The sequence below is a fragment of the Hakea prostrata genome, chromosome 1 (assembly GCF_041222555.1).
Source record: "Hakea prostrata isolate BN-2017 chromosome 1, UWA_Hpros_2, whole genome shotgun sequence".
NCBI lineage: Eukaryota > Viridiplantae > Streptophyta > Magnoliopsida > Proteales > Proteaceae > Hakea > Hakea prostrata.
This window is the reverse complement of record NC_142600.1, coordinates 3350457-3361820: the sequence shown is the minus strand read 5'-3', so window position 1 is coordinate 3361820 and position 11364 is coordinate 3350457. Positions and strand designations below refer to the sequence as shown.

General features: G+C 38.7%; 2 protein-coding genes across 2 annotated transcripts; both read right to left on the bottom strand.

Moving 5' to 3' along the window:
- Positions 1 to 2359: 2359 nt before the first annotated feature.
- On the bottom strand, positions 2360 to 2843 carry LOC149026705 (EPIDERMAL PATTERNING FACTOR-like protein). Its single transcript, XM_089153532.1, has 2 exons — positions 2715 to 2843; positions 2360 to 2644 (listed from the first exon to the last, which is right to left on the bottom strand). Exons 1-2 carry the CDS (start codon positions 2841 to 2843, stop codon positions 2360 to 2362), a joined length of 414 nt encoding a protein of 137 aa, XP_089009658.1.
- An 810-nt stretch (positions 2844 to 3653) lies between these two features.
- Positions 3654 to 8785, bottom strand: LOC149026704 (Aldolase-type TIM barrel family protein). The gene is made up of 6 exons (XM_089155524.1): positions 8259 to 8785; positions 7734 to 7946; positions 7507 to 7602; positions 6368 to 6513; positions 5706 to 5925; positions 3654 to 4503 (listed from the first exon to the last, which is right to left on the bottom strand). The coding sequence occupies exons 1-6, from the start codon at positions 8391 to 8393 to the stop codon at positions 4309 to 4311; spliced, it is 1005 nt and encodes a 334-aa protein (XP_089011650.1). The 5' UTR covers positions 8394 to 8785; the 3' UTR covers positions 3654 to 4308.
- Between the last annotated feature and the right edge of the window lie 2579 nt (positions 8786 to 11364).

Genomic DNA, 11364 nt, shown 5'->3' with positions numbered 1-11364 from the left:
CTTTCGATCTTTTGGATTTTGACAACGTGAGGGTAGCACTTTGTGAAACAACCATTGGGTTGCGGGTTTAGGGTTTAGGGTTTAGGGTCCAGTTCTTATTTATCTACTTATGTAAGTTTTATATGTCCGATGTTTGTTCTTTGAATGATTTTGAATTAAAAAAAAAAAAAAAAAAAAGCCCTATTCATAACCAAATCAAATTTTAATGCTAATACTTTCACCAATTGACGAGGGACACGTCCATGGTAGGCATTAAAGGCAATTATATTGTAATGATATCAATATAAAATGCCATGAATACCCTTCTTCTATTTGACAAAATCCCAATGAACACTTATGAAACACCTTCTGTGATAAAAACATTTATTAATATGATTGGCATTTCATAAAAGCCAGTCTCATTAGAGTTTCCTCTCCAAACCATTCCTCATTCCGGGAGGGGGATCATATGCATTGAGGCGGGGAGGAAATCGTGCCAAATTTTCTTCACTTCTACATTCATACTTTGCCCTGCAATACATTGTTTTGTAGATATCTATACAGATCTCAAGACTGAGCAGATTTTAGACACATCAGTCTTACTAGTCTTTCTCTGGCTTTCAATGCCTACTCTTAAATCATAAATTGTTACACTTAGATGACGAACGAGTCTAATTTTTATTCTCCACATCCGATATGCCAAAGAAAAGGAAAATAAAGGCAAGAGGACACCAGAACTGTTCACAAGAAGAAAACGATTATAATTTCAAAGGTTGAAGAAATTTGAGCAGTTTATTAATTTCCATGGCCTCAATGCTTGTTTCGCTTGGTCATGCGTATGATAATAAACCTTAAAACCAGTTTCTCATGAACATTCGCAATGGCCGCTTTCTTCCTTGAATGAAAAAATCTGTTTTCTTTTCCCCTTCCATATTTTGATTCTTAGTTGGATTTACTTCGATCTTATGATTTTACCTTTGGAGGCATTCTCTCGGAGATATTTCCCGTAAAAAATAACCAAAACCTTCTCGTAATACCTTAGACTTCAGACTTGAAGCAAGAGTTGATAAGACTATTTTACCCCTCCAAACGCTGATAGCTTCATACGGATACGAACTGTTTGGGTAATATATCAAATCTCAAGTAAGACCAGCAAAGGAAAAATATGTTAATTATTATTTTGAATTTATGAGGAATATGTTATGCAAAACAATCCAAACCGTCGAATCGAAATATTGATTATGATCTTAAAATCTCGATCACTTAGTACTGAATTACTGAAGCAATTGGTGTGGCTCAGTTAAAAAAGTCGAACGCTTCCACGTAGGAGGTCAGAGTTCAAATCTCCGGGCCTATATTAATTATATAAAAAGTGCCTTGAAGATGTAGTCGTGGTGCGTGCAAATTAGTCCGGACGAGCTTCATTTCCAAATTGTTGAAAAAATAAATTTTTTTAAGTAATCATTCCAGATTAGAGAGACGAATTGTAAGAGTACTGAAAGTATAGACAGACGACAGCTAGCGAAAATCAAAGATCCTCGTACGGCCTATCATAACTGTTCGATCGCGAGGGATCGGGTGTCCCGTTGATTCAGACCCTGCAGTTGCAGGCTTGCAGCTACGCTACACCAGCAGCCCTAGTCCTAGATATCATGATATCCCTCCTCTCTTCATCTCATCCACGACGCGACTGTGGTAAAAGTTAAACACAGAAACTGAGAATCGAATTGAAAAGCCCTTTGGAGCCATGCTGATGCCACATATTTACGAAACTATCCTCATTGGTACTGAGGTATATACCGTTTATTGAGAATTTGAGATCAACCATCACATCAATTTGGTCATTTCATGTAGTACCGTACAACACAGAATCTTCAGAGCAATCAAAGTTTCTGTTAGTGTTACTGCACTGGGTGTAATTACCATTCAGTGACTTGGGGAATTGAGAAATTAAAGCTTTTCTTTTTGTACTGGTAACAGAGAAATCAAACATTTTGAGCTTGAAATTTTCACATCCATGAAAATTTGGATAACTACTAAGACCTAATGGTTAAGGCCCCAGCCGAGTCCACAAGACAAGAGCCAGAACTCAACTCAGAAGGGACACCCTATGTGACTGATGACAGTCCATCAACAGTTTATTTTGGAATCGATCAAAAAGAAAAGAAAATTCGCACCAGTGGTTTTCACTTTCTTATCCCTTCAAGTCCCTGGATGGGATCGCTTGTTCATCAAGAATTTTTACAGAGAAAGGAAATAAATCAGAATGAATAAGCAAGCACAAAGCACTGTAGGTTTTCATTTTTCTTTTGTGTTGGCAAATTCATGGCAAGTTACAGAGGCTTTCAAGTTGATCGCGAGAAGCAATCTCTTTACCTTTTCAAGGGTTGAAAAGGCGATTCCCGCATCTGCATTTCCAACCCACGGGTTTGTAGTTGGAGTATTTAGCATCGGCCGTCGATGGAGATGATACCACCAGTTCCACAGGTTTCCCCCGCCGTGGACTATGTCGGAATCGGGCAGGACTCGGTAGTGTAGGCACCTGTACAGCAATGCAAGGGTGGCACTCGTTGCACTTGTTGCGGCAACTCGGTGGAGTGGAACCCAACCGAGTCTTGTCTTCGAGTAACAACCCCTTCATGGTGGCAAAACAAACAAGATTAGCCTGGTCAGTGTTCATACATTTATTAAAAAGAATCAAAAAATGGATGGAAGCCAAAGATGGGTAAGCTTACCTGAGGAGCCACATAAGAAATCTGCTGTTCAACGGAAGAAGCCGTAGAGAAGAGCGGTAGATGGAGAAGTGTGACAATAAAAACCAGAATGATGCAGTGGCATTCTGAGCTCACTGAAATCTTCGCCATGGAACCATGTCTATGGACCAATGAAAACATCAAACGTTCATACCCAGAAGCTGAAAAAAGAATCAAAGGAGAAGAAAGATTAAACAAGGAAGAGACCAAAACCCAATCTTTTGTTGCTTTCTTCCAGAGAAGTAAGAGAAGTAGTGGTAGCTTACTGGGTTGGGTGAGAGAGAAGTGGGAAATGAAGTAGGAACCGCATGTTGGCTGTTGATCAAAGCTTTGGCTTTATTGGATTTGTCAAGGAGACATGAATTGATGAGGTCTTAGTCAGACTTGATAGAAGTGGGGAAGGAGAGAGAGAACAGGAAGAAGAAGACGAGAAGAAACGAAGCGTGATAAATCACAGAAGGAAAGAAAAAGACGAGCAAAAGGAAGAATACCTCACTGCATTCCTTCCTTACTCTCATATAAGGCTGTATAATTGCAGCTGTGTAGATAGCGAAAGGCCATGTACCTGGGGATTTCCTCAATTCCTCTTCCTTGGTCCTTCTCGGTCCTTGGTTGCTATGCTTGAGTGCTCTGTATTAAATATGCAACACTGCAGGCTTATGGTTGAGATCGAAATCTCAACAAAAATTCAGATCTCCACCATCTGCTTTGTAAAATAAATTTCAACTTATTGCAAAAGTGAACGGTCACAATTTTGATCTTAACCTTAAGCTGCTGCGGGTGTTGCGCATTAATACCCCACCCCACATGTAAAATCCTCTCTCCCCCCTCTCGTTTTGTCCGTCTGTCTCCCATGCACAGACAAGCAAAATAGTGCAGTTGAAAATCATACAAAAAATAGTAGTAGTCATCACTGTGTGGGATGTGTAGTGGGGCCCGTAAAATAGTTTTAAGTAATGTGGGACTCTTATCGGTTATTTTCACCTTTGAAAGTGGATTTACTGCTACAGATTTGTCCAGTCAGGGATATAAAAAAAAATTCAATGAAGAAGTCATTGTAATAACCCCAGAAATGTCTGACTACTACTCAGCAGTTACTCTTAAAGCAACTGACTTTTCAGATATGGGGAAGACAGAATCTCTTTATCCAAAACCTGCCCTCCCATATTTTCAAATTTATTCCAATTTTGTGAAATCAAGAAGTCATTTTTTTTGGGGTGATTGAAGTCAGATGTGGTGGACTAAAATATATTTTTTCTTCACTCTCAATGAATGGAAACTGGACTGAAATATATAAAAGAAAAGAAATCGTAGAAAAAAATAGTACAAAGATAAAGGACGAGCAAGGCTTGCAAATGAATTAACACGGACCACTTAATGTTGACATTATCAACTTTTCACTGTCAGGAAGCCACTTTCAAAATGATTACATAACTAATTACACTCCTAACAGTTTGGTTGTCGAAAATATAGCAGCAACAAAGAAGTAAACCTTTAGTTTACCTACAACTAACCAAAGCTCATAACAAATTGCAAACTAAGAGGTGGATGTGAGTTTAGACAAATCCTCCCTAACTCAAATTGTCTCTGTGCTGAAATTTTGTTTGATTAAAAGCTGAGCTCCTTCAACTAGCTTCTTAACAACTTGACCCGCAGGTATGATTTCCTTGATGAGCCCTACACCTTGGCCAGCATACATGGCCAAGCTTTCAATGTCACCCGTTGTCGTCGCATTTGGAACTGTACCAGCAAAAAGTCGAACTTCCCTCTCCTGTTGGAGGTTGAAAATAAATTAAATGGAGATTTATAAAATTGCTGCTTTCTATCATCAGTTGTATTTGCAGATTCAAAGACCAATTCATACTTCATACAGATATTATGTTGCTTCTGCATTTACCCCTGTCATTTTCTTTTGGGAGAGGAGTGGTGGTGACCCAACATAACCTATTGATTCAGATGTACTTTACAGTCCAAAAGAGATCAGAATGACAGAATAAAGTTTCTAGTCTCATGAATGAAGTGGAAATCTAAGACATTTTAAAATGAACTAATTGGAAACTCAAAATGTCTTTTTGGTGCATAATGGCAGAGGACAATTCATAACAAAGGAAGCTCAGGTTTTGAGGCATCTTAAAGTCTCAGATACTAATTCACCAAAGACTTCTACCAGTACATGTCTTCGTCTCCCCCCCCCCCCCCCCTTTTTGTGTGTGGTGGGGTAGGGGAAGGGAGAAGGAGCAACAAACAAGAACATCAAACAATATCTGTACTTGATGCTCTGGAATCAAGACAGAAATTACTTACAGCCTGGGACAAATTTCTATCACTAAAAAATTTGAAACAGCTATGGTTTTATTTAATGGATTTAAACTACGATGGATGTCCCTCAATTGCTACTCATAAGGCCAAATAACATCTTACCAAAAAAAAAAAAAGGCCAAATAACAAATGCAAGCCTCTCAACATCATTGTTTCATAGTTATCTAATCATACACAAAATAATGTGCATGCTTCACAGTTCTTTCACAAGTGAATTCGTATTGACATTGTATATCAATCTCAGGCCAAGACAGGCAGTTGTTGCATTTACAATAGTCAAGGAAAATGATCCAGGGTCAAATAAAGATATATCAAACTCCATCACTATGTATTTTCAGAACAGAGGTGATATCTGCAGTAAATAAGGCTCCATTTGATTGATGTAAAATGTTGCAAGGTAAAACATTTTGAGAAGAAAGATTAATACCATAACTGAAAGTACATGTTTTTTCTTTATAGTCAATAGAGTTTAGCATTTTTTCCATATTTTTCTATAAAAAATGAAGAAATTCAATTGAGAACTTTCTTTACAATATCAAATAATTTTTCAAGTAGTTTTTTTTAGGATCAATAATGAGTAGTCATTCCAGCACAGAATAGTATTCAATGATTATTCTTCTATTCCTAATTTCAAAGGGGGAACAAGATGCTGACCATGCCATGTATAATCGAATGACCAATGACTGGCTGGTTGACCTCACTCTCATGTTCTAGGAGATGCCCGTGATCATTAAAGAAAGGTGTTCTCAGGACACGATGTGGTGCTCCAGGCCACCTTGCTCGACCAAATATATCTGTGTATGCAGTTTCATTAAGCTCAATCAACTTCTTTTTGTATATAGGGTGAGCATAGCTTTCCTCAGTCGCAACAAACCTGGGCAGAATCAGATCCAGGCAAATCAATATTTCAAAGGCTTTCAAAATGGGCATTTGAGACATGATATCACTAGAAGATAACAGATCAAAATATAATCCATACGGGCCTAAGAGCGAACCCATGTGCTGCACAAGCAATGGCTTAGAACTTAGAACTTGACCCACCATCCAAGGAATCCATTATTTTCAAAAAATCAACCAGCTTGGAGGGCCATATTTATCTTTTTACAAACTTTCATTTATTTTTTCATAATCATCCAGATCTTGGAACAGGATGAACAAAGTCGGGTTGCTTCTGAGAGATGAACTCAAGGAGGTTTCATGGTGCCTCCATCCCTTGCATGCATTATGTATATCACCCACACCATGCGCTAATTGTATTACCATTTTCATTGATGAAGTACCTCAATATATCTCTGAAATAGTATGTTACTACTAACCTAGTGCCAAGGCAAACACCCTGAGCGCCAAGAGCCAACGCAGCAACATAACCACGTTCATCCACAATGCCACCTGAAGCAATGACCGGAATGTCTCGATGACTCACAAGATCAACTACTCTAGGCAACAGTGCCATCAATCCTTCCTGCACAAGGAACAAAACATGTACAGAAAATTATGAACCATGGGGAAAATAACCAAATGGATTAACGTTAACCATCTAATTAATAACAAACCATTCAATTGTAACACAATGCATGCCACGATGGACAGCAGTGGACAGTTTAATCCTCACATAATCAATACCATTACATATACTGACAAAACCACAAGGCTACTGACTCTGTTGGAAATCAGTTGAGGAAGAAAACAAAGAAATACAAATGCTTGTTCATCAAAATCAAGAAACAGCAATGTTCTAAGGTTATATTGGTGGGTCTGAAAGCATTTTGACATGGGAAAAAAAAAACCCTCCCTCATGGCCACCGATCACCCTATCAAAATCCAATAACCACTGATGTTTGTTTTCACCTTGTAATCATTAGTTTATTAGAATAAATTCAGTGAGACCTAATATTGAGAATACATTGGGGTACTTCAAAAGTGAAGAAATGAAGCTTACTACCACTTCACAACAGCTAGGAGCTGGCAAACCCTCAACAGGCCTCTAGATAATGGATCATCTGACAAGCACATATAAGAAAAAGAGCACAAAGGGAAAAGAGAGAGAGAGAGGAAGGCTTAATAAAACAGTTTCAGATCCCAGGTGAGAATCTATTTCTTGATTCCAATGTGTTCACCAATTGAATGGACTGATTCTGAATTTGTTTGAGCAGTTTCAAATATCTCTATCAACCATAAACGCAAATGAGTCTGTTGATTCAAACTAATCACTTACTACAACCAAAATCTCCATGTTTAGGATTAGAGTGCAAACCATACTGGACATGTTGGATGATGATACAGACTAAAGTACCTTTTCAGGGAATGTGTTTGGTATGGATCAAAACTAGAAGTTCTGCTGCTTGATCCAAAGTTAGTTGACAAGTTTCAATGATGATACACAAATTTCATAGACCCTTTACCCCTTGGAGTACAGATACCGTACATTAATTTACCAGTGGATGTCATATGATACCTGACCGAGAACATGTCCTCCTGCTTCATGCCCTTGGACTATAAGTGCATCTACACCAACATCAATAGCTTTCTTGGCACCTTCAAGGCTTCCAACCTTTCATAGTTAAAAAAGTTAAATAAATTAGATAATGAGGGAAAAAAGAAATGGTTATAAGACTACAAACATGAAGCATGTCATAACTCAGGTCCGTGAACTGTGAAGATAGTCAAGTATGACCCACTCACTTGTTGGACAACCTTGACCCCTGATTGATGAGCTTTGAGAACAAGTTCCTCTGGAAATTCACCCCAGGAGACCTGCAACACTCCAACCTTTTCATCTAGTATAGCCTTTATATTTCCCTCGTGAGGAAACGCAAGAACAACACCCACCCCAAAGGGCCTGTCAGTTAAAGACCTTGTCTTCCTTATTAGCTCCCTCAAATAATCAGGTGATTCCTGACTCAATCAAAATTTGGAGAAAAATGAGAAATTTGAACTAAAAGCATCTATCAAGCACAAATAATTATGTCTTTTTACACTCTTCTATGTAACAGAAGCATAATTTCACAAGAGCATAACTGACAAAGAATTAAGTGCAGAATTTGGTTTCATATTATTGCCATAGGGGTCCTCACCGATATATCAATAAAAAAACCGAGGAGAATGAAAAATTAATGTTAATTTACAACATAGTGAAATTTAACAGATTTGATATTCCAGAAAGAATGGAAAATGCAGAGAACTTAGAGAGAAAAAAGAGGGACGAACCCAATCAGGAGCTCTAAGTAATCCAATTCCTCCAGCATTAGCAACAGCTGCAACGAGCTCTGGGCCTGAAATATCCGGTCCCAAGGGTCCCTGGACAATCCCGTATTCAAATCCCAATATTCCTTTCCAACCCATCTCCGAATTGTTCTTCTACAGCAAACACTCAAACAGTCAAGAGTTGATGAACACTAAACCCAAATCTGGTAACGATTTATACGAGCACTTGGTGTGCTGTGTTGATGTCTGTCTGCCTAATTGATTCTTTATTTATTACGTTCCACCTCACCACTCGCACAAAAATAAATCCATTTCTGGTTCGCTTACGAAAGCAAGGACGAAATTAATACGTTGGCTTGGAAAATTTTCAAAGACCATTAGTGATTGAGTTCTCATCTTCTTCCTTCCTTTTGTTTACTTTTATTGTCTTCTACCCCTGCCGCCTCCTCTTCCCGTCTACATTCCTACCTTTTTCAGAGTAGAAGCGAATCTTAGTTAAGTCGTCTCTTTCCTTGCTCTAAGTTGTAACCTTTGATAGCGTTGAAAGGGCAGTTATTGTCATTCTATTATTCATGCGTCCTTTGGTTCTCACAGATTCTGAAGGCGGCTAGGGGAGAGTCCGGATCGTCTCCCCCAACGGCTGCTACTGGATCACGAATTACACGGGTCCATAAGGTTAGGGGATGGAATTTTTTTAAAATATTTTTTATTATTTTTTAATTGTAAACCCCACATAATTTGTGTTTGTAATGTGAGAGAAACACAGACGTCATGGAGATGATGAGTGCTCCTGATATCGCTATTGAGGGGTCACGGGGGTCTACATGATTAGGGCGATGAGATTTTTTTTAAATAATTTATTATTTTTACTTGTGAGCCACTGAGCCCACATAATTTGTAATCATAACGTCCTCATCCGGGGAGATGATCCACACTCACTAGGCATGTTTGTCATCTAAAACTCAGAGAGCAGTCAATGCAAGGTTGGTAAAGTGCTAAGAATCTAAGATCCATACTTCTCAGTGGAGAGGTCATGGGTTCGACCTATGCGGACGACAAAGCTCTCTCTGATGACGTAATCAAGGTGCGCGTAAGTTGGCCAGAATGAACCTTAGACAAAACCAAAAAAAAGGAAAAATCGTAGAGCAGAAATTTCTCAGATAGTGTGAGAGAGAGACGATTACATGTTATATACCTGAAGCCCATACCCACAGGGCATTAAACATGTGACTTATGATGGGCTTCTATCACTGATCCAGGATGGCCATGTGACACCGATGGGCTGATTCAGGAGTAATCCAAGTGAAAGCCCAGTTTAAAGTACATAAATATCAAAATTCCCTATTAGCAGGAGTGAGCCAAGTTACGAAAATACCACTTTTACGAACTTAACTAGCTAAACTGAAATAAGCTAAATTACATAGGTGGGTTACTCCAAAATATTGAACCAAAGGAAAATATATATAAAAAATTACAATTTTTTTTTAATGAAATTACATAGGTCGGTTGGATCATCGGAATGATCGAATCTTTCTGGTGGGGGTGTAAAGGAAGTGCTGGGAATATCATCAGAAAGGGAACCACAGTAGGAAACCGGTGGCGATGGATGCGTTGCCGGAGTTGGGTTCTCTGGAGGTGGAGAGAGCAAAGCCCCTGGAGATACATGAGGCGATTGCAGGGCCGAATGAAGGCAGACGAAGGTGGAAACACGAGAGGAGAATCATTGGGTGATGATTCAATTGAAGTCTTTAGGGGTTGCGGTAGCAAATCTGAGGGAGAAGCAGGGAAAGATTTGTTACCCTGTTCATCGCTGCCGGAACTTGTTATCTTGATGTTCAGAGGTTTAGTTGGTCTACCAGAACCAGAAGGGTCTTCCTCGGGTGCCAAGAAGAATTCCTCAGAAAAATTCAGATGGTACGTTTGTTGCATCCATCTAAAGATTTTTCGAAATGAGATAAACTTCACTAGAGAAAAGCGCATTAATTCAATCCTTAATCTGAAATATTGTGGAAGAAGTAGAAGACCGGAAGGTGATATGGGTAATGGGCTAGCTCCCCATTGTTTTCCCAAGTTGCAGTTCATCCGGTTAGTGAAGAACCCATTAATACTTGAGGTAGGCAGGCAGAAAGGCAGAAGACAACAAATGCACGGAACATAGTATTCTTTAACATTCATCCGTTATGGTGCGTTTGTTTGCTGGAATAAAGGTGGATTGGAAAAAAAAGGGGTAAAAAAAATCTTGAAAATGTGTAGATTTCTTACTTTTGTCTTAAATCCCAAAATGGTATATTGTTTGGTTGCTTCGGGGTGGGAAAGTGAGACGGATTCTTGTTTAGTGATGTGGCAATTCAACTTTTCCACCCCAAACTATTTTAAAATCTCACATGTTTGGTAGGATTTTGTGGAAAAGTTAGAAAAAGTAAAAAGTGGAACCCACCACTATCACTTTTTTACAAAATCATTTCCTTCTCCTTCATCCTACTACACATGGGATCCATATGTTCTTTTTTTACCACCCCACCTTTGCAAACAAACGCAGCCTTATAGTCTATTGATGACATCTCCAAGATGGTCAATACTCCGAGAGAATTGAAACAATTTTACAGCAGGAGATAATGTTGTAAAATGAAGATGCATCAAATGGTTCTATTGCTTTCGAATTTGTGCAAGCTTTGTATTCTTGCAGTCGACTTGTTTAGCGTGTACGTAAGAAGGTAGGATCACCTTCAAGTTTATCGATAAAGAAAACAACTGCAATACAGAATCGTAACACCACAGACAATAGATACAATGTGGATCAGAAAAGGCACAATATAAAGATTAATAATATATACGAAAGATTACAAGAGAAATATAATTAGCTTTTATCATATAAGGTCGAATCCATGAAAAAATGTTTGGCTAGATTTTTTCCGGTGCCGGCTGCCGACTTGACGCATCAACCTTCTTCCTTTACTCTGGACTTGGGACCGGCAGAAAAACACTGGCGGAGGTGAAGTTTTCTGTTGATATATTAGTTTCTTGTTTGGACTTTGAGGTCTTGCTTTTCTTTTTCTGTCGTTAAGTTTGGTTTTATCGTTTCCATCACAACTTTTAATAATCTCTCCTC

Coding starts and splice junctions, on each gene's coding strand:
- LOC149026705 (XM_089153532.1), bottom strand. CDS start 2,843: ATGGCGAAGATTTCAGTGAGCTCAGAATGCCACTGCATCATTCTGGTT. Junction 2,645..2,714: donor TTTCTTATGTGGCTCCTCAG/GTAAGCTTACCC, acceptor AACACTGACCAG/GCTAATCTTGTTTGTTTTGC.
- LOC149026704 (XM_089155524.1), bottom strand. CDS start 8,393: ATGGGTTGGAAAGGAATATTGGGATTTGAATACGGGATTGTCCAGGGA. Junction 7,947..8,258: donor TACTTAGAGCTCCTGATTGG/GTTCGTCCCTCT, acceptor TGATTGAGTCAG/GAATCACCTGATTATTTGAG. Junction 7,603..7,733: donor GGGTCAAGGTTGTCCAACAA/GTGAGTGGGTCA, acceptor TAACTATGAAAG/GTTGGAAGCCTTGAAGGTGC.